The sequence below is a fragment of the Rutidosis leptorrhynchoides genome, chromosome 9, assembly GCF_046630445.1.
Source record: "Rutidosis leptorrhynchoides isolate AG116_Rl617_1_P2 chromosome 9, CSIRO_AGI_Rlap_v1, whole genome shotgun sequence".
Classification (NCBI taxonomy): Eukaryota; Viridiplantae; Streptophyta; class Magnoliopsida; order Asterales; family Asteraceae; genus Rutidosis; species Rutidosis leptorrhynchoides.
In genome coordinates, this window is record NC_092341.1 from 319873015 (window position 1) to 319896125 (window position 23111).

Consider the following 23111-nt stretch of genomic DNA (forward strand, 5'->3'; position numbering starts at 1 on the left):
TATTTCGAGCTGTTTGTAATATTTATATAATTCGTAGTCATGCTGCACCTTGCAGCCTCGAGTTGGGCTAAGAGGTCGGTCATGTGGCCTATAGCTCTATTGTACATGTACAGTTGCGACTTCTAATATATATACATACTTTGCCTTTCAAAAAAAAAAAAAAGATGAAAGAAATGTAATTGGTTAATTTCACTAGCTATGTCATGAAAAAATGTATGTGAAAGTTGAGTTACAACATAATTACTCTTTTTACATAAATATTTTGAATTCTGATTTCAAATATGTAAGTCGACCAACAATACCGATATTATAATATATAATATAATATTATAATATATAAATATAAATATAAATATAAATATAATATAATACAAAATGAACGTTTGATAAGTAAACAACGTTTGAATGTTAAAAACAAAAAATATTGGAGGGGTTTAATTGAAAAAATATTCTCCAAATTCATTTCATGTGGTTGAAGCCTTGAAGTGTCTGCAAAAGGCACTCAAATTTCTTCCATCCATCCCATCATAAAAAAGGAAAAGCTTTAATTAATTAATTAATTAATTAATTAATTAAGCAATTAAAAAATAATAAAAAGTAAATATATACATACAAACCTATGTATGTGTGTATTCTTTCCCCCTTGTCTCGCAATCATTGCAATCTCCGGCCAATTCAATCTCCAGCAATCACGCGCACAAACACACACTCAGTGAGTGTGTGTGTGTGTGTGTTTGTTCTGTTTGAATTCTGAACAATTTTAATTTGCGATTGAATTAGGTTCTCATTTTAGGTTAATTTATTAATTATTAATTAATAATTTAGGTCAAATTAGGGTTTCTAATTGCCTATTGAAGAATAAAACGTCATTCAAATTGACGATGGATTCAGAAGATGATATGCATTCTAACGATGCCGAATCGATTGATGACGATTTCTATAGTGGTGAGACTCTGATGGATTCCGATGACGGTGATGCAGCCGATTACGGGTTCGATAATGATTCCGATGATTCTGATGATCTTGTTTCGCATCGTAATCAGGTACAGCTGCCATTTTGAAGAAAAAAGTGTACATGTTTTAGCTATGATGTTTTTGATATGATAGATGCTTTACGTTATTAATGAAATGAAATAAAATGGAAATTGAAGGTGATGAGATGCTTGAGCCTTGAGGGCTGCTAAATGGATTTTAATTTTAGTAAATTAGGATCGGAACATGATCTGTATGTATATGTGATGCTAGCTTTGCTGTTAAATTAGTTAAATGAATATAAGATTGTAAATATTAATTTGTTTGTTTGCTTATAATTGTACTGGTGTTTTTTTTTTTTGGGAATTCCAATGAAGGGACCAGTGGCAGAACCACAATTTTTTTTCCGGGGGGCGAAATTTTTATTTAAAAACGTAGCAACTTTTTCTGGACAAAATATCGAGGCTTTTGGGGGCAAAATATGGAAGCTTTGGGTTCAAAATATGGAGAATTTTGGGGAAAAAAGATCCACTGGGGCAAAGCGAAAAAATCGGAACTTTTTGCATTAAAAAATAAAAATTCACTGGGGTGCCACCTGCCCCTACCTATTTTCGCCCCGGGAAGGGACTTATCGGTCATGATTACTTGATGCAACTTTGTAATGAAAATAGTTCATTTGGTTTTGGTTACGGAACTAAAGAAATACTGAATGTGCTAGTAAACTTTTTATTGAATTACTGATATGAGGTGTAAATGGGAGTTCTTAGCGAAGTAAAAACTTGAAAGAAAACTGCTATGGTCAAAGATTACAAGTATATAATAATAACTTTAGGGTTGATGTAGGAAGCTACTTATTACTTGATACTCCCGATTATAGAAACGACAAAATAGTTAATTGAAAGGTGTGGAGAATAATTAATTTGGTGTACGCACAATTCACTAAAAATACGGCATAATGTGCAAGGATCGTGCCAAAACCAAAGTGAGTTGATCTATGATTTGAAGTTTTATTACACAAAAAAATGTGTGCCTTGGTAAAGATGGGAAATAGTTTAAGAAGTTTGGAAGTATTTGATAAAGGGGTTGTTTTTCATTAATAATTTACATACAGTCTTTGATGCCACATAATTTTCGAGTTCTCTCATCTTTCTTTATAATATTTTTTCTGTTTAAATTCACCTTGAGAGAAAATTTTGATGTGTTTGTGTGTATAAAAGGTTTGAGTTCAACTCTAACTAGAGATAGTTGGTCCTTACGACGAGGAAGAGAAACAATATAATTGTATAATATGAAATACCACTAACAACTCACATTTGATTTAGATTATTGTGTATGAAAAGCATATATTAAACCCCGAATGTTTTCTTTTTTCAGTTGCATGTTACCAATAGGGATATATTAGCGAATATAATAATATATGTAATTAAATATGCAGTTCAAAAAAAATTGCCAGATTAACTAGTGACTAGTAGAAACTTCTGGGTAATAAGATAATGTAAAAAATTCTATTTGTTTCAGCATCCTTAAGTTGTATCTACATGATTAATAGTCTATAATGGGTTGCCCTATTTATTTTTGTTTTGTTACATTATTAGTTGCTTACTATATGGTTACATCACCTGATTATCAAATAAACCTAGGTGTTACTTCAAGTGTTTATATATACATGGAATTAAGCAATGGCTGAAGTTTTTCTTGCTTTTTTTCAGCAAAACTATAGCATTTTAAGTGAAGATGATATTCGTATACACCAAGAAAATGACATCTTGAAGATATCTTCAATACTTTCCATTTCAAAGAATGCAGCTGCCATATTACTACGCCATTATAACTGGTAATATGTTGTTTTTATATTTCTGTTACGTCCACGCACTTCAGGTAATCTTCATTATGCAACTTCGTAGCCTGATCTAAATTGTAACATCGAGATGATGTTCATGCGATCCTTTGAATCTCGGAGGCACGGTGCCATAAATGTGAAGTAGGACCCTTTAGCCTTTAAAAATATATATATACATCTGGACAAGTCCACTAATTTGTGAAGATTGTTATATATTTAAAAGATTGTTCTCTTAGCAATTCGTTAACAAATAATATTGTTCTTAAGTGCATGTATATAATTTGAAGTTTCTTTTTCTGAATTACATTTGGTGATATCTGATACTTTATAAATATATTCTGCTAAATCAAGCCACTAATAGTATACTTACTAGGAATTCGTTGTTAAGTAAATCAATTTTTTTTTTCTCATTAGAGAAAACTAGTTGTGGAGCCCTCGCTTCGCGCCGGGGGCTCCGTTTTGAATGGGAGTTAAAAAAAAAGTCTTGATCTATTTTGTAAAAAAGAATTTTTTTCGACATAACATTGAAGGGTTGTTCCTTTTGTGAAAGTTGCTTCTTTTAGCGTTCGGGTTTTATTTTAAAAAGAAAAAGTTAGTAAAGTGGGGGTTCGATTTGTATTTTAATAAAAGTTAGTGGGTTAAGTTTGTGAAATTTGAAAAAACTTTACGTATAAAGTGGGGGTTCGATTTGTATTTTAATAAAAGTTAGGGGGTTAAGTTTGTGAAAATTGAATATTAGTAAAAAAAAAAAAGTTAGTAAAGTGAGGGTTCGATTTGTATTTTAATAAAAGGTGGGGGGTTAAGCTTGTGAAATTTGGGGAAAAATAAACGTATAAAGTGGGGAGTTCGATTTGTATTTTAATTAAAAGTTAAGGGGTTAAGGTTGGTGAAAGTGGGGAAATGAATAGGACTATTCATTTCCACTATACCATTTAGATATAGGTATAATTACTTTGTTTTAGAAGAGAAAGAAAGGGACTACGTTTGCTAACATAATCTGAAGTTCTTGTGTCAAAAGAATCGGGAAAAAGTTTTTTGTGGATAAACCCTACCTAGCACCTGTTTCAGTCTGAAATAGATGTGTGACTTATTATTCAACCTGCCCATTTTGCCAAATTTACAAGGAGACGTGGTTTTCTTTTTCGTACTCAGAAACCATGCAGCTCAGAGTCGCATAGTTTGCTGTCATTAATCTCTTATACTATAACAGGATGCTGTCTCAATCTCGATGTGCTGAATGAAATTTAATATATTTTGAACCTACAGGAGTGTCAGCAAAGTGAATGATGAATGGTTTGCTGATGAAGTAAAGGTTCGCAGGGTTGTCGGATTATTGGAGGAGCCACGTGCGTTACCCAATGCTAAAGAGGTAGCTGTAGTACAATACTTAATTTGAGGGCCTTTTACTACTTGAAATAATTCTTCCCATAAAGTAAGGTGACAAAATGGGTGGGTTGGTAATGGATTAAACTGGGTTTACGGGCAAAACATGTACGTCTTTCTATGGGTTGAAACTGATTAGGCATTAGTTGAAATAAACATCTACGTCTTTCTATGGGTTGAAACTGATTAGGCATGAGTTAAATATTTGTACAAGTAGTTAACGTATTAAATGTGTCTCCAAAAGTAATTATCATGTCAAGAATATTATGTACGGATAATGCACTCTATGAGGCGGCATTTATTAAATATGCACTTTGGGCAACTTTTTACTCATTCGATTAGTTTCCTTTTTGACATTATTTGGTCATCCATTAGCAAAAAAACATTACAATCATTAAACCATTCACAAGTAGGAGGGGCGAGTCTACCTCTATATTATGTTATGGAGAAAGCAAGACTGCAAGATGACCTATATATACTATGTTTTTTTTTTCCCTTTTTTTTATTATCGCCTGCACATATATCTGACGTATTATTGGCAGTTGACTTGTGGGATCTGCTTCGAAGTATATCGTTGTGACAGTATGCGTTCTGCAGCTTGTGGTCACCCATTTTGTGTGACATGTTGGCGAGGTTTGTGGGTGACAAACTAGTTTATAAAATACACTTACACACACACACACACACACACACACACACGTGCATATGTTAACAATTGCAAATGTTTGTTCTTATTATTATAACCTCATACTTCATATACTGTAAGTTGCTTACATCAGAAGTATGTGATTATTAACGCAGGATACATAACAACTGCCATCAATGATGGGCCTGGTTGCTTGGGGCTGCGATGTCCTGATCCATCTTGTGGTGCGGCCATTGGTCAAGACATGATTGTTTCTTTGGCCACACATGACGATAGAGAAAAGTATCACCGTTACTTTCTTAGGTCGTTTGTAGAAGACAACAGAAAGGTAATTAATGTGAATTCTGTTCTTTTATTCTCTTCAACCTATTTTATTACAGTTGGTTATATGATTTTTACTAATCAATGTCAATCAGTTCACAACACCAATCAATAAAGCCTCTTTATGTTATTTAGGTGTACATTATATATGAACCATTCTTATATTTGTTATCACTTATCAGAGACTTCTTAAAATTAGTTTTTAATTAAAGAAACATGCTTCTAATTTATAGACAAAATGGTGTCCGGCTCCTGGTTGTGACTATGCTGTGGACTTCATTGTTGGTGGTGGAACGTTTGATGTTACCTGTCGCTGCGCAAAAAGCTTTTGTTGGAATGTACGTTTCCATTGTTAAATACAATTGTACATCTTTCATTGGAGGTGGCAAGGTGGGTGGAGTGGCGGGTTTGGGTAACGAATATAATTGATGATTATTGATTGTTTTTTGTCCATTTACTTCTAACATTGGTGAACAGTGTATCAAATTTGACTACAAAACTGATGTTCTCAGTATAATATAATTGTTTGAATAATCGAATTAGGAGGTACTGAAAGACGCTCCAAGAGTTTGAGCAACTTCCAACCCATTTGACCTAGTTTCTTTTTACCTGCTAGAGATAATATAACCCAAATCAAGCTATTTGCTCACAAATGGGTCTAGCTTTGCCTATTCTGCTCCCCATTTATATTTTATACTGTGTTTATCGAATTAGGTGTTTGTTAATGTTGACATATATTGACAGTGTACCGAGGAAGCTCACAGGCCAGTTGATTGTGATACTGTGTCAAAATGGATAATGAAGAACAGTGCAGAGTCTGAAAATATGAACTGGTATTTTCATTTTACAAGTTATTTCTATTCTATAATCTTCAAAATGAAGTTCGTAATTCAGTTTGTCGATTGTGAGATATTGAATTAATATATCTGTTATCTGTATTTACCAGTAACCATCTAAATAAATTTATTAAATACCTTTGATTAAATTTTCAGGATATTAGCTAATTCAAAACCATGTCCGAAATGCAAGCGGCCAATTGAGAAGAACCAAGGATGTATGCATATTACATGTACACCACCTTGCAAATTTGAGTTTTGCTGGTAAGTTTATTGCATATTATATACCATATACCATGCAACATATATCCTGATGTGTTGGACTATATCATATTCAAGTTTTTTATTTTCCAACTTCGATTATTGGGTCGATTCTGGTTTTCCTGTTCAACCAATTACCAATGGGTGAAATCAAAAGGATTATCTAAAAAGGTTTTCGCCCAAATGGAGTTTATTTTTGATGCATGCAGTCTACTGCTAAATCCCTTCAATCAAAAGATATATTTATCGTACCAAAACATGTTCTTACAAGGAGTTAGAAATACTAAACAAAACTGTTTCGGGACAACCTGGCCACTTCTGTTTCCACCATAAAAACATGCATATTGTTACAATGTGACCTGATCTTCATGCAAGTTTGTTCCTTTTCACTAAAATAGTATGTGAAAATGATTTCCAGGCTTTGCCTTGGTGCATGGTCTGATCATGGGGAACGAACAGGAGGTTTTTATGCATGCAACCGTTATGAAGCAGCAAAACAAGAGGGAGCGGTAAGCTAATATAACATCTAAGAAATGTTCTACACCGGGAGTTAATTATTATTCTTATTACCATTGTTACAATACAAATAATCATTTTTCGGACCAACTTTCCTTAAATGCTCATCGTTTTTGTTGCCTACAGTACGATGATACGGAAAAGCGACGAGAGATGGCAAAAAACTCTTTAGAAAGATACACTCATTACTATGAAAGATGGGCTACAAACCAATCGGTGAGTTCTATCCTTTTGGTCAAGAATTGTATCTGGATACTATAGCTTTGTTTCTATTTGGGTCTTTTTGTGATGCGTTAAAATTAACTTTTCCCTTCATACATGTTTTCTACTTTGCAGTCTAGACAAAAGGCCTTGGCAGATCTTCAGCAAATGCAAAACATACATGTAAGGAGCAATTTTGTGACTACTTAACTTTCATTTTTAACCATAGTAAAATCAACTATCTGCGCTGACCTCATCCTCCAAGTTTTATTATAAAGGCGTTTCACTGGATGGTTTTTGTATATAAATAGTAGTTAATAATATCAGACTAGTTATTTAAATAAAATGATTTAAGAGGCTTATGCATTAACAATTCACTTTGGGCGACATTCGGCCCTTTTACCTGTTTCCTCCTCAGCTTTTTTTATTTTATTTATTTATTTTTAACTTTTTTCTGACCTGTTAGGTATTACCATTTTTATGTAAACCAACTATAGTTTTTCTCGTTCACCCAAAAAAAACAAAAACTAGTTTATTTTGGATATCTTAAATGAGTATCCAGTTGCTTGATGAAGATGCTTTTTTTGTAGCTTGAAAAGCTGAGTGACAAGCAGCGCCAGCCTGAGGCGCAACTTAAGTTCATAACAGAAGCCTGGCTACAGGTAACAGATTCTTTTTCCTTTTTGGTTTTTATTTTTGGAGGAATTATACGTTTATGGCCCAAATTTAAAATATATATATATGCCATATGTATAAGATTTGCTGATATCTGCAGATAGTTGAATGTAGACGGGTATTAAAGTGGACATATGCTTACGGATATTATTTGCCTGAGCCTGAACACGCCAAGAGGCAGTTCTTTGAGTACTTGCAAGGTTCTCCACATCCCACATCTCAACGTAAATACAAACAAGAAAATCATTATTTTACTACAAATGAAAATTTACGGTTTTTCAGGTGAGGCAGAATCTGGCTTGGAACGACTGCATCAATGTGCCGAGAAAGAACTTCAGACTTACCTGAACGCTGAAGGTCCTTCAAAGGAGTTCAATGAGTTTCGTATGAAATTGGCTGGACTGACCAGGTCAGTCTCATATAAACTTTATCATCTTAAAATTACAAGTTTATTAGTTTCAGCAATTTTGGCTGTACGTATAGCATGCGTGAAGGTTAAACTTATTGAAATTCATTATTCTGACTAATATCTTTTTTACAACTTGTGTGAGTCTAGTGTGACGCGCAATTACTTTGAGAATCTAGTAAGGGCTCTAGAAAATGGTCTGTCTGATGTCGACGTACATGGTGGGACCAGCCGAGCAGGTGGCTCGCGGGGCCTAGGAGCCGGTAGCAGCAAGAGCAGAAACAGTAGGAGCAAAGCAAGTGCCACAACAGCTAAATCTAGTGGTTCAAGAAACATAGATGATGCTGGGCACTGGTCGTGTCAACATTGTACATATGCAAATGTCAAAGCAGCTACTGTGTGCCACATGTGCCAGAATCGTCGATGAGTTTGATCACGTTGGGTAATTTCCATTGCAGTGGTTTTAATAGCTTGTTAGATGATGGCAAATGCAAGAGAAAAAAAAGATGAAAAAAGACACAGTGGAGGTTTGAAGGAGTTAACAATTATCTTCTACTACTGTTGTATGTATATATTAACTACTGTTGTTGTATCTGCTTATGCAAGCTCCTTGAACATCTTGTTGTATTTTAATATACAATTCACACATTTTTAGACCATTGTTGTATCTGCTTATTCTATCTGCAGTTTGGTGATGTTTGACCGGTGAGACCCGTTTGACTTGTTAGAGACAAATGTTACCCAAATTGACCTATTAATCCATGCGTTGATTAATTTTACCTCAAGTAGCTGAAAATGCAAGTGGAATTTGTGTTTGTGATTTTATGAAAATGCTGAGCGCTTTCAACATGTAATCCTCAGTTCTGATTTTAAATTGCAGTTATATGTTTGACATTTCAAAACAATCAAGTCTTCAAAGGGATAGGTTCTATCTATATCTGTTCTTACCTTGATTGATATCAACACTATGCTTGTTCTTAGTGGAGAATTGATCTTTAATGGTTTAAACAAACCGGCCTCTAATAAGCAAACAGAGTACTAAATGGTCGAAGTTCGTTTTTTAACACATCACTTCGTCAGAGTTCTCTTCCATTACTGAACAATGGTATATAAGTATTTTTTAATATGTTCAATAGTAATTTAATATATGTTGCTGTGTTTAGCAATAGGAAGTAATTATAAACTGTCTTCTAGGCATAAAACAGTTCGTTATGATCCATGCCTGTAGAATTATGTGGCAGAACACAAATCTTCTATGCATAATTACACCTTTAAGCAGTACACAAGCAGGCCGTTAGCCATAAAAATTTATTATACAGTGGCGGCTCTTAGCGACAGAAAATCAGAGATCTTGTTTGTATAAAAATCTGGTTGTATGGAGTTGTTCGGGTTTTGAAGAGTTGATAGACTTGTTACACCTGTATATAACCAACGCCGAGATGAAAACATATACATATATCGTATAGAACTATAAATGAATTAATAATCAACTATAAGTATTTGCAGCAAAAACCTGAGAGAACAAGAAGAGTTTTGCATCCTCCGTTTTGCCCAAAAAGAATATCAGTATCTAATCTGTCACCGACCATGCATATCTGTGATTTGGTGATGCCGAATCTGTTGTGGTTGACACCAAGCGCAGGGTTAACGATTGATGAAATTTCTATTTGTCAAAGGTGACGTAAATTTCATTTATAAACAAAGAGTCAAAATATGACTTTTGACTGTCAAACTATATGTTCTCTTTTTTGAGAAAGGCTAACCTACATCTATCAACATATATATACAACTTGCGCATATATACATAGACTCGGGTCCGACAAGACTTGAACTCAATACCTGGGCTGAAGACCCTTCGGTTCAAACTAGATCTTATTAGCCACAGTAGTTGGTACAAACCCAAAAAAATAAAATGTTGTACACTTGTATAAGATTATTAATATTAACGTCCACTTATTATTGATCTTTTAGCTAAATGAAGAATGGCATAAAAATGCCTTTCAAAAAAAAAGAATGGCATAAAAACATAGGTCTCATAAGAACAAAACTCAAAAAAAGCATCTTACTTGGTTGCCAAGTAGTCCATCATGAATGTTGAAGGTTTCCCGACAACAGTTGGTTCACGCTGACAGGATCCAACAAGCGCACCAACCATGGAACCGCCACCTGAAGTCAGATCACATTAGATAGTAGTGTGATCCAGTCTCAAAGATGGCAATTTTGACCCAATTGCTTATGAAAGGGCCAACTCGGATTATTTTAACAGAACCTCCAAAATCATTTATTCGAGACAAAAGAGAAGGAAAAACATATATGTTATATTGCAATTATATAATATAATGTTTGTATTCCTGTTAAGTTTTAATATGTTTATATGTATGTATGATGACCTTTTCAGGTCCGCCTGTAGAAATCATACCTGTTTTGAAAGTACCTGACCACCCATTTTCTCACCTCTATAGAAACATTATAACACATAATCCTAAATAATATCAGACGTAACAGATAAACGAGTAGAGTAAATTCTTCAGCCAGGTGAAGTTACAACATTTTATTTAAATTTGATTAAATTAGAAGACATTAAGGGGAAGGTGATTGAACCTGCCCATTCTTGTGCATCGGTAAGATGAGTAACAGCATCACGGTTGGTAGCAAGGAAAAGACAGCCTGGATTTTCGCGAATACATAGCGTTCCGTATCTAACAATAAAAAAAGGAACACATAAATAAGGGAAAATGGTAAACAAAGAGTGTTGCTCATTTATTGTAATTTCAAAGAACTTACTGAACTTTGTAGTAGTTAAAGTAACGGTCAAATCCGACTACAACAGCACCAACCTAAATAAAGGAAATGAATTATATTAAATATTTAGCAGCATTATTTAATTGTGAAATTTTATGCAAGAAAACCAAGCCATTAATCTTATGAGGCTATATGTGTCATGGTAAACAGACTAAATTTATCATAAAGTATTGAAGTACTCATTGAAATATACGCTACAAGGACCACAAACAAGGAATAATGAAAGCATACATCTTCGTCATGCTCCATTAAAAACCCAGGCTTGAGCTCAATCTTTTTTTCCACCATCTTCCTACAAAAGAAAAACATAACTTCGCATGATACTAAAATAACAAGTGCCCAAAGAACTAAAGAAGGATCAGGCCACAAGTGAGCTTTAATAAACTTGTAAAAATATGACATATTATGAATTACTAATTGGTAGATTAGCCAACTACTCAAAAACCTTATGCAGAAACTTTCACGCCAAAACAGTAGCCAGTGCCTTGTACTTAAATAGACTTCAAGTAAAAATATAATAGAACCATCACAATACAATTGACACTAACTATGGCTACTGCAATAAAATTTTTATAATATTATCATAATACATACCGGACCCCCAATGTATGAAAAGCCTGCTAGCCCAAGCTCTATCAATATGCCTTCTTCACCAATCACATAAATCTGGAGAGTTTCAAGTAATCAAATTAATATAGGTTTGGAAAATTGTAGCAGCAAACTTTAAAAATGCAGAAACAGGAGCTGAAAGTTGTTCATCTTAACAAACTCGCATCATATGTCCTAACATCAATATCCCCGTTGATCTATCACTAAACATACCCTTTGCTTTTACATATACATGATGTGAAGTCCATTCAAGCAAGATTCTTATCAGCTAGCTCACTTACAAAGCTCGAATAAAAATGAGAGAAAAATTCTAAGAACCCCACTACCTTCTTTCAAAGAGATACTTGTGCCACATACCTTCTTGTCTTTTGGGAAATCTATCGACTGTAGATATGCTGCTGCAGCAAAAGAAGATGCAAAAATTTCCTCCTGTAACCATCAGCTTATGTTAGAAAATGTCTATAATGGATACAAAATTCACTAGCATTGTATTACACCTCACCTCATTGACATTGAGGCCAAGTGTCTCGAACTTTTTGCCATACTGTTTTCTAGATTTCGTTGAGTTATTGGTTACAAAAACTAGTCTCTTCCCCTATAAAATAATAAAGCATGCATTAAGTCTGTTACATAAAAATTTGTATCTAGTAATAAACATGAAAAATAACATACATTACAATTAGGACTATAATCATCAAATAACTGGCAATTGCCGAAGACGAAACGTAAATTATACAAACCTTTGAACGAAGCAACTCCAGGGTTTCTGGAACCCCCTCGATTAATGAATCTCCCTTCCAGATAACTCCTGCATTTAGCAGAGAAGCGACCGTAAAAGTTCTTCCACGCGAAACCAAAGTTTTGATACTCAAATACATAATCAATTAGATGCAAGTGAATGTACCTCATGATCAATACACACACACACACACAGTATGTATTACTTCCAGGATGGTAATAGTATTATATTTGTATATTACAGTAGTACTTTATCGATCTACTCGTACTTTACATTTCAACAAAACGCAATTTGTCACAGAATATACCTAAATTAGGTCAAAATAACACAGAGTTGTAACAGAATCAATTCAATTCAACAGCTATAACAAAATCACAACTCACAAAGTCACAATTCATCTCAAGCACAAGTATATCAACAGCTACTAAATACTAATAAAGTATTTGAAATCAATTGAATCCGTTCAGTGCGTTCAATAACATAACTCAGACTCAGTTATTGCCACAAATAACTCAGACTCAGTAAATGCGTTCATCGATTACTTAACTTTAACGTAAAAAATATACCATCACAATCGAAGATGAACGTCTCGACGGAATCAATCAGAGCATCGGCGTTTTCCAGCGGTTGCGCAACGGAAGCAGCGGCGCGTGTAACAAACGGATTCTTCTTCATCTGATCCATTCGATTACAGTTACTCCATCCAGTTGTAGATTTAATCAATGAAGATGATGATAATGATGACGGAATTGAAATGGATGAAATGCGGTTGACGGAATTGGCGGGAAATGTAAGAGGTAGGGCAGCAGCTGAGACGACGGTTGCTCTGCTGCTAGCAAGCATTATTGTTATTTAATCTACTGTGATGTGATTTGATTGATTTCCGTTTGATGAATGAATGTTAAGAAATTAAAATTTCAAATGAGGTGGCGGATTGAGTGGAGGGTAGCCTAGTGTGTTTTTTATCCAAATATCAATAAATAAATCGGACCAAATCCTCTAATGTTAGTTTTGTGGTCACTTTTTCCCGTTTGATTATGATTACCGCTCACATTCGATAAAACGTCACTTTATCACTTATTTATTATTATTATTATTATTATTATTATTATTATTATGGAAATGGAAATTATATTAACTTAAAAGTTTTAAAACTTACAAAAAATTAGTGGGAAGCCTAGAGACAATCTGGGCCCCCACACCTCTAGCAATAGCAAAACCTATCATAGTAAAAATATGAGCAGCAGCACCGGCACCAATATCTTGCGCCATCGAAATCTTCTGAACCCGCTTTAGCAAAGAAACAGCCTCCTTCTCTAATTCCCCAAGCGAAGAAAATGAGAAAGGAATGAAACCATAACCAATCGCCTGACAGCTAGATTCGTACTTGTCCCGCTTCCGACGAGCCGCATCAACCACAGCACGTCCAGGGACGAAGTTAGAAAGCCCAGACTGTGTCAAAGGAGAAGACCCTGTCAGGTCAACACAAACATCACGACCACGATCCCAGGAATAAAGTAACACATCTGCAGGTCTGAGGGCCCTGTCGTTCCCTCCAGACAACCCAATGTCAACCTCCTTTCTCGCTGAAATCCCAGATCGATAACAAACATCAACAAGGGAATCCCGAACAACATTATGTCGATGCTTAATACCCACCATACCAGCACAAGACACCGCGTGATCCCCGAAAATATCCCCATGAAAAACCCGTGAACAGGCAGAGCATGCCGTCGAGACAGAGAACAAAGGAACACCCAACCGGTAACACAACACACATCGGTAAGTCTTTGCGTTCATCGTCTGACCCAACCCCAAAATAGGGACTGCCCTTAGCCAAGCAGAGGTGTGATCCCCCTGTTGTGATTTCCACAATGCCGATTGTCGTGGAGATAAGGAAAAAGTGGATTCTGCAGAAGCGGTAACCTTTGTGAAATAAACATCTGCCAATTTCTTCATGAGTATTGGGGCAGCGACCTCACTCTGATTACCCAAAAAATCAAACCCAACCGTTTGATTAAACAGACCCAAAGCATCTACGAAAGCACGACCAAGACCAACAATACCAGCATGTCGTAGGAGCTTGGTCTGCAACCCAGCAGACTGTAATCGAGATGCAAGGAAAGCATAATGACGAACATCTCCCGCAGAATAAACACCAAGCCCTCCAAATGCAAATGGCAAGGTGGCAAGCCGCCACTGCCAATCACCAAACCCAGGCCCTGAAGCAGTAACAATACGCTCCAAGGAAGATCGAAGGGCTCCATCGAAAGCGCGTTGAGCCGCCTCAAATATACTAGGAGGACAAGTACGCAAGGAAAAGTAGAGTTTAGAAACTCCAGTACATGCCCTAAGCAACAACAACTCACACTGAGGATCATCAAGCTTAGCAACCTTATCCATAAGCGCAATGGACTTGGTCACCCTTTGCATCACAAGATCACCAATAAACCCAGGATCGGAACTAGCGGGTGCCCCAAGCAACTTAACACCATTTAAAGGTCGAGCAATATTAGGAGGAAAGACACCTACGAGCCTGCTGCGAGGGTCCTCCGTAGGCCAGAAAATTTCAGTTTTTTCCACGTTGAGATGTAGCCCAAAACGAGGCCCGTCCTCCATAATCAAATCCAAAACCTTCCCCACCACCAAAGTGTCCCCAATAATAGTGCCATCATCCAAATACCACGCCTGAAGACATACCTCAAAATTATCTCTGATTTTAGAAACCAAGGGTTGTAAGACCAAAGCAAAAAGTAGCGGACCAAGGGGATCACCCTGTTGCACCCCCTGAGAAGACCATAAGGTGTGGTCCCCATAATATAATCTGGCTGGATTAGAGTAGCAAAATTCAACCCACTGAGAAATGCTCGGACAAAGGCGACGAACTTCACATAACATGACCGTACGATCAACTAGATTGAATGCATTCTGAAAATCAACTAATAACATCGAAAGGCCAACATCAGAACCACGATCCTCAATCAACCGATTCACAGCATGAAGAATGGCCTCACCACCTGAAGAAACACCAACACCAAATTGAAGACCATCGAAGTAACTTCCCAATGACTGGCCAACTATAGCAGCGCCAACCTTCGAAACAAGACGTCGCCAAACAGTACCCACAGCTATAGGACGAATACCACCACCGGGCTTGACAAGTGGTGTGAGGGGAGCACTAGCTATATACTCTCCTAATTCCATAGGGCACCTTCCAGCTAGAAAGAGATTAACCACCCCGGCAATTGAGTCAACCAACTCATCTGAGACTGCCACAGCAGCACCACTCAAGCAATCCATAAGGTGTTGAGCACGCAAACCATCCCTACCACATGATGTGCCACGAGGAAAACTTTTAATCTGACCCAAAACAACAGTAGAAGTCGTAACGAGATGAATGTGATCAACCGGCATATCAGGCAATGATGGAGCTATAGAGGAAGGGTGCTTAGACTGTAAATCCGCAAGTGTGGCATCATTATAAGGAGCAACGCCTGATGAAGAAAGAACACGAGCTGCAGCGGTGTAATGGCCATCACAAATCTTCCTACGACACTGTTTGATATTACGCTGTTCCAAATCAAGGCCCTCATCATCAACCACTGACAAAATAGGAGAATCCTCTGCCAAAGACTCTCTCACAAGCTGTAAACTACCACCCGCTGTCCCCCAAGAGCGAATAGCACTGGAAATATTCTCTTCCTGATGCCGACGCTTTATCGAAGACCGAGACCCACGACTACTCCGTGGCCGAAAGGTTTTAAGGGTACAAAGGGGTAACACCAACAAAGAGACCCAAGTAGAAATGTCATCAGGCTTAGAGATCACCTTATCAAGAGCACCTTTCAAAACCCGAGAAAACCCCAAACGACACTTGGGAGGGATAGACTTATTATTATTATTATTATTATTATTATTATAATAATAAACTTAAAAGTTTTAAAACTTACAAAAAATTAGTGGGAAGCCTAGAGACAATCTGGGCCCCCACACCTCTAGCAATAGCAAAACCTATCCTAGTAAAAATATGAGCAGCAGCACCGGCACCAATATCTTGCGCCATCGAACTCTTCTGAACCCGCTTTAGCAAAGAAACAGCCTCCTTCTCTAATTCCCCAAGGGAAGAAAATGAGAAAGGAATGAAACCATAACCAATCGCCAGACAACTAGATTCGTACTTGACCCGCTTCCGACGAGCCGCATCAATCACAGCACGTCCAGGGACAAAGTCAGAAAGCCCAGACTGTGTCAAAGGAGAAGATCCTGTCAAGTCAACACAAACATCGTGACCACAATCCCAGGAATAAAGTAACACATCTGCAGGTCTGAGGGCCCTGTCGTTCCCTCCAGACAACCCAATGTCAACCTCCTTTCTCGCTGAAATCCCAGATCGATAACAAACATCAACAAGGGAATCCCGGACAATATTATGTCGATGCTTAATACCCACCATACCAGCACAAGACACCGCGTGATCCCCGAAAATATCCCCAGTAAAAACCCTTGAACAGGCAGAGCATGCCGTCGAGATAGAGAACAATGGAACACCTAACCGGTAGCACAACACACATCGGTAAGTCTTTGCGTTCATCGTCTGACCCAACCCCAAAATAGGGACTGCCCTTAGCCAAGCAGAGGTGCGATCACTCTGCTGTGATTTTCATAAGGCCGATTGTCGGGGAGATAACGAAAAAGTGGATTCTGCAGAAGCGGTAACCTTTGTGAAATAAACATCTGCCAATTTCTTCATGAGTATTGGGGCAGCGACCTCACTCGGATTACCTAAAATATCAAACCCAACTGTTTTATTAAACAGACCCAATGCATCTTCAAAAGCACGACCAAGACCAACAATACTCGCATGACGTAGTAGCTTGGTCTGCAATCCAGCAGACTGTAATCGAGAAGCCAGAAAAGCATAATGACGAACATCTCCCGCAGAATAAACACCAAGCCCTCCAAATGCAAATGGCAAGGTGGCAAGCCGCCACTGCCAATCACCAAACCCAGGCCCTGAAGCAGTAACAATACGCTCCAAGGAAGATCGAAGGGCTCCATCGAAAGCGCGTTGAGCCGCCTCAAATATACTAGGAGGACAAGTACGCAAGGAAAAGTAGAGTTTAGAAACTCCCGTACATGCCCTAAGCAACAACAACTCACACTGAGGATCATCAAGCTTAGCAACCTTATCCATAAGCGCAATGGACTTGGTCACCCTTTGCATCACCAGTTCACTACTAAAACCAGGATCGGAACTTGCGGGGGCTCCAAGCAACTTAACACCATTTAAAGGCCGAGCAATATTAGGAGGAAAGACACCTACTTGCCTGCTGCGAGGGTCCTCCGTAGGCCAGAAAATTTCTGTTTTTTCAACGTTGAGATGCAGCCCAAAACGAGGCCCATCCTCCATAACCAAATGCAAAACCTTCCCCACCACCAAAGTGTCCCCAATAATAGTACCATCATCCAAATACCACGCCTGAAGACAAACCTCAAAATTATCTCTGATTTTAGAAACCAAGGGTTATAGGACCAAAGCAAAAAGCAGCGGACCAAGGGGATCACCTTGTTGCACCCCCTGAGAAGACCATAATGTGTGGTTCCCATAATACAATCTGGCTGGATTAGAGTAGCAAAATTCAACCCACCGAGAAAGGCTCGGACAAAGGCGGCGAACTTCACGTAACATGACCGTACGATCAACTAGATTGAAGGCATTTTGAAAATCAACTAATAACATAGAGAGGCCAACATCAGAGCCACGATCCTCAATCAGCCGATTCACAGCATGAAGAATAGCCTCACCACCTGAAGAAACACCAACACCAAACTGAAGACCATCGAAGTAACTTCTCAAAGACTGGCCAACCATAGCAGCGCCAACCTTCGAAACAAGACGTCGCCTATTATTATTATTATTATTATTATTTATATTATTATTATTATTATTATTATTATTATTATTATTATTATTATTATATTTTCGTTACACGCATATTTATGTTAAATTTATATAATTTATTAGTGGAAATATTTATAACTTTCTACAATGTAAATTTGCTATTATACCATTATTTTAGTCTGTGTTTTTTTAATATGCATAATGTATAATATTAATATTAATATTATCTTCTTGATAAGTTCTTTTTCCCCTTTTAGTAAAAAGATGTTAGTGGATGGTTTTTTTTTTAATGAGAATGGATTGATAATAAAAATAACTAAAAAAAAAATTTGTCAAAAAATTTGTACTCGAGATGTATAGTATAATTGACCCGCCTTCTTGACCTAGTGGTTCACTCCAATTAACTTGTGTATTTAAGACGTTCCTACGGGGGTTCTATCGACCCGCATCAAGGAATTTGGCCAGATCCATATGCCTGGATGGATTGATGGATCTGGTCCCAGAAGTGCGAGTTGAATTTCTGCCCAAAAATGCGTGTGTGTGTGACAAATGATCCCAAATGAAGTTATCCCCTCTCGGTGATGCCGACAGCAACCTTTCAAAAAAAAAAATGGTATGATACAATTATACAATTTTTTTTATATTAATTTATTGATTTATACCCGACGAATTAATATTAATAATTAATTTATTAAGATTTGATATCTAAAAGTTCAATAATTAATCAATATTTAGTAATAAATGATAATTACTACAGTAATTATTTAGAAAAAGGAAGTATTTTCTTCCGTTCCATATTAATTGTCCCCAGATATAAAATACACAGTTTAAGAAATTGTTAAAAAAGTACTGTACATTTTGGTTACGTTCCAATGTTACCATTACTTTTTCTGTCTCATTTAATCTTATTCACAAACATTAAGGATATAATAGAACTTAATCTACTTATTCTTTTTTATTTATCAAAATAAACAATTAATTTGGGACACTCTAAAGTGAAATACTAGACAATAAAATAGATACGGAGAGAGTATTTAGTTAGATGATGGACAAATACTACTTATACTAATTTAGGTTATAATCATAATTCTAAATTAATTTAATGGTTTAAAAATATGAGAGAGATAAATATGACATCATCAATTAAATGAACGATAATATTATGATTAAATTGAACTCTTAAACGGTATAGATTAAATATGTTTACTTATTTATAATTATCTTTATATATGTTACATTACCTAGATAGATTAGATTAAGGGGTTGTTTACCTTTTTTTTTTTTTTTATGTATTATTAAATCTTGTTTTTATTTGACTTCATTTGAGAATGAGTGTTTGATTCTATGTTCTTTATAAACGGTCAAATTAAGTGATAGATTAGATGATAAAGAAACAACAATTTTACTTAATGAATTAAGAGCTATTCAGAAAGAGATTAAAGTAACATGTCTTAATTAGATAAAATAAAACAACATAAATTCATAGATTTTGTTAATTGCAACTTTTATGATTGTTATTAAGTTCGTTAAACATGCTGTATGTAGAGATTAATAAAATGTACAAACATGTTTAAGCACTTTATTTAACTAGTGTCATTAGCTAATTAGCTAATCCTAAATTTATTTAAATGAGTTGGCGCCGTCTCCAAAAAGCAGTTTTTCACCCTAAATACTCACTCTCCAACAAAAACTCCAAAACTTCCTACAAAATATTTTAAATCCGTCCAGAAGTAAAACCACTGTCACACACTCAATAGAAATTTATACTGTATATAATTTCTGTATCTATATATATGACGGAACCGGCGACCGTGACCGCCACAACCACCGCCATGAACGGAACAATCACCGATGAAGTAGACACATACTTATCAAAATCAGAATTACTATCACAAAAATAAGTAATCAAACAACGATCTCGTAGACTGAAACTATTAGCTAGGGTTTATGAAACTATTACTGCCCTCACGGGTTTAAAACGCGTCATGTGAGGAAGAGGTATCAAGCCACATATACGGGCCTTTGTTTTTGCCTCTCCAACCAATGTGGGAAAGGGGTGAAGGTCACCCCAACAATCCCCCCAACATCGGTGTGGTAACCCCGGCTCTGATATCAGTTGATGGCAACGGAGACAGAAGCCAGGACCACCACAGAATATTGTCCGCTTTGGGAACAGCGAGCCACCAGCGACTCAACTGCCCTCACGGGTTTAAAAGGGGTCCTGTAAGGAAGAGATATCAAGTCACATATATGGGCCTTTGTTTTTGCCTCTCCAACCAATGTGGGAAAGGGGTGAAGGTCACCCCACACATTGATGGTGTATGATGGAAGGCTTAAAATTGAAATATAGAAAATATTATATGGAGTATGGAAAGAGTCCGTGTCAAGATGGTGGTGGTACTGGTGATCAATCGATTAATATTAAAGAAAAATTTGATAAAATTGAATATGAGTCTGAATTAGGGTTAAAAATTGGGAATGATTTAGTTAGTTGCAGTAGGTGTGCAGTTCATGGGTGTAAGTCCAAGGCTATGGCGTCGACTAAGTTTTGTCATGGTCATATTTTGAGTGATGGTAAACAGAGGCTTTACATGGGCTGTAATTATGTCTATCAAGAGGCATATATTCATTTTATTAGTTTATTTATGTTAATCTATGCTTATAATTGGTTTTAACTGATATTGATATATGGAATATATGGTATGAATTGATATTTCTAATGCTTGTATGCTTAGGTTAGGGCTTATTAAAGCCAATAAGTTCAAATTGGTAAAGCTCGTATACCGTAAGAAATTAGCTTGTTGCATTTTTCGAATTTATGTAAGCCCTTAATTAGGAAATAATATTATGTAGACAGCTTATTGGCTGATACACACTAGGCGCAAAATTGGTGTAAGAAAACTAATCAAAACGAGATTATACGTGCTTAATTTCTTTGGTGACATTAGAGAACATTTTTGATTTATTGTTTTTCAATAGCAGAATAAGCCGGTAAGTTGTATGAATCTGCTAAAGCCAAACACTCCACTCATGCTTCTGACCTTTATAGGGACCATAGTTTAGGCGTTGCTTGAATCTTGCTAAACGTATCAGAGACCATGAAAAAGGATTAGCGTTAAAGCTTTATGTCGTCACCTTGCAAGCATTTACATAAAGGACTAGTCAATTGTGATTCGTTTATTCACTTGTAACTTTAAGAGAGATATGTTGTCATGAGTTTGTTTTATATACGTTCGACTTTCCAATTGTCATCTTAAAACATAGCTTTCACTTGTGAGTTTAAGGTTAAATGGAAATGCAAATAAAAATGGCAGAGAAAGATTTTGTTGGGAAATCTCAAAGAGATTTGTGAACATGTTTGTTGGAAAACTTCGGTGTTATTTGTTTTCTAGTCTGCATATCTTATTATGTCTTATGTCTGCGTGCCGACAGACATAAGATAATATAATGTCTCATTCTATCTGCAAACTCGCAGACTTAGAAATATGCTTCTAAGTGATGCATACGTAATATAGTTATATTGCAGACATAAAAACAAAGAGTCTTCACTATTCAGCATACAGACCTTTAGACCACATTTATTTTACAGAATGATCCGCATATCTTCAAATAAAAATATCTTAAAAAACAAACAACAACTTCGCCTTTTTACTTGAAACGTCTAGAATACTTGTAATTTAGGTATTCCATAAACACTTTAGTCCCTTAGGATAGCTCTTATATAGACACATTCAAATGTACCTTCTTCGTTTCTATTATTTGTGATATTTTGACTTCCACTATCAAACAAACATAATTCCAGTTACCAGATTTATGTGATTATAACTTGAGGGAACAATAGTAACTATGTTAAGACAGAGGAATCTTCTTAAACAGAAAGGAGATGATGTTAAAAATAAACGTATGTTAGTTGTAAACGTAGAAGATACAAGTTTGAGTGTTTGACATTGATGGCAATATGCATTTACAATATATTTCGTTTTGTTTTAATCTGGTACTAATTATTGTTTAAGGGCTCTGTTTTTTATTAATATGCCTAAATAGTGTATATTCCTCCACTTCTAATTTAATTTGCATCTTATATTTTTATCAGCTTACAAGCAGGACCTATACTTTGTGGGAAACCAATTGTTAAATGCACAGTTTCTGCTCTCTGTGCACCACATTTCCAAAAAGCGGAAAAGCATGTCGCAAGGGTTTTAAAGAAAGCAGGTCTAAATGGATCTACCACATATAAGGTTGCTCCAAACTTTCATGTCATAATTGCATAATATGTTTGCCAAATTCAACGGATCAGGCGAGCTATTGATAAGGAAATCAAAGAGAGTCTTGAAATTAAAGAAGAAGATATTAGTATCTAAGATTATGTTGTGGATCTCTGATCTTAATCTTCGCCTCAACGGATCAAACTTTGTGTCTAAGGTATCAAATTCTTCTTTTGATGTCTTTATATTTCGATCGAGGAAGTAGAAGGCAACAACTATATCATCCTTGTAGCTCAATTGATAAAGGTGGCACATGGTAGGGTGGGTAGCAAGTCAAAATCGATTAAAATTTTAAGGTTAGGTTGACCCCAACCACCTTTAACCATTTCTTTAAATTAAATTAGTTAATTGATGTGTTAAATATAAATAGGCAAAAATATACTTTTTATAGTAAATCGTTCGGAATTGCCACCTTTAGTCATCGGAGTCATGCCTTTTTGAATTCTTATCGTATGCATATGCTGCGTTATCAGTAACTTATACTTCAAGTGTGATTGGTCTAGCTGAAACCTCCCTCTTTGACTTTTAAATGTCAAACCCAGCACATGTTGCACATAACTTTTCTGTAGACTTTGCTAGGTACTATTTACAAACTAGAATTGGCAACAATTTACTACTTCTCCTTTTGCAAACTACTATAATTAAGTCTTTCCTCAACTATGTTTTCATTATTTCATATATTTGGACCCAAATTGTACTCATTTTGGCAACACCATATTAGTAGAAGCCTGTGTTTG

The 23111-nt window shown here is 36.1% G+C and overlaps 3 protein-coding genes across 3 annotated transcripts; 2 read left to right on the plus strand and 1 right to left on the minus strand.

The window, feature by feature from the left end:
- Nucleotides 1-727: 727 nt before the first annotated feature.
- On the plus strand, nucleotides 728-8714 carry LOC139869451 (probable E3 ubiquitin-protein ligase ARI8). Its single transcript, XM_071857765.1, has 15 exons — nucleotides 728-1043; nucleotides 2682-2806; nucleotides 4079-4181; nucleotides 4738-4828; nucleotides 4997-5169; nucleotides 5396-5500; nucleotides 5907-5995; nucleotides 6155-6262; nucleotides 6678-6768; nucleotides 6902-6991; nucleotides 7112-7159; nucleotides 7567-7638; nucleotides 7752-7851; nucleotides 7934-8060; nucleotides 8208-8714. The coding sequence occupies exons 1-15, from the start codon at nucleotides 882-884 to the stop codon at nucleotides 8482-8484; spliced, it is 1761 nt and encodes a 586-aa protein (XP_071713866.1). The 5' UTR covers nucleotides 728-881; the 3' UTR covers nucleotides 8485-8714.
- Nucleotides 8715-9230: 516 nt separating this feature from the next.
- On the minus strand, nucleotides 9231-13177 carry LOC139867450 (phosphoglycolate phosphatase 1A, chloroplastic-like). Its single transcript, XM_071855817.1, is given in 12 exon segments — nucleotides 9231-9475; nucleotides 9571-9674; nucleotides 10124-10223; nucleotides 10659-10756; nucleotides 10842-10894; nucleotides 11091-11138; nucleotides 11140-11151; nucleotides 11454-11525; nucleotides 11826-11897; nucleotides 11971-12063; nucleotides 12209-12276; nucleotides 12774-13177. Coding segments are annotated over 12 exon segments (1104 nt in total). The 5' UTR covers nucleotides 13051-13177; the 3' UTR covers nucleotides 9231-9368.
- Nucleotides 13178-20469: 7292 nt separating this feature from the next.
- LOC139869024 (uncharacterized) lies at nucleotides 20470-22526 on the plus strand. Its single transcript, XM_071857357.1, has 2 exons — nucleotides 20470-20777; nucleotides 22203-22526. Exons 1-2 carry the CDS (start codon nucleotides 20470-20472, stop codon nucleotides 22378-22380), a joined length of 486 nt encoding a protein of 161 aa, XP_071713458.1. The 3' UTR covers nucleotides 22381-22526.
- The last annotated feature ends 585 nt before the right edge of the window (nucleotides 22527-23111 follow it).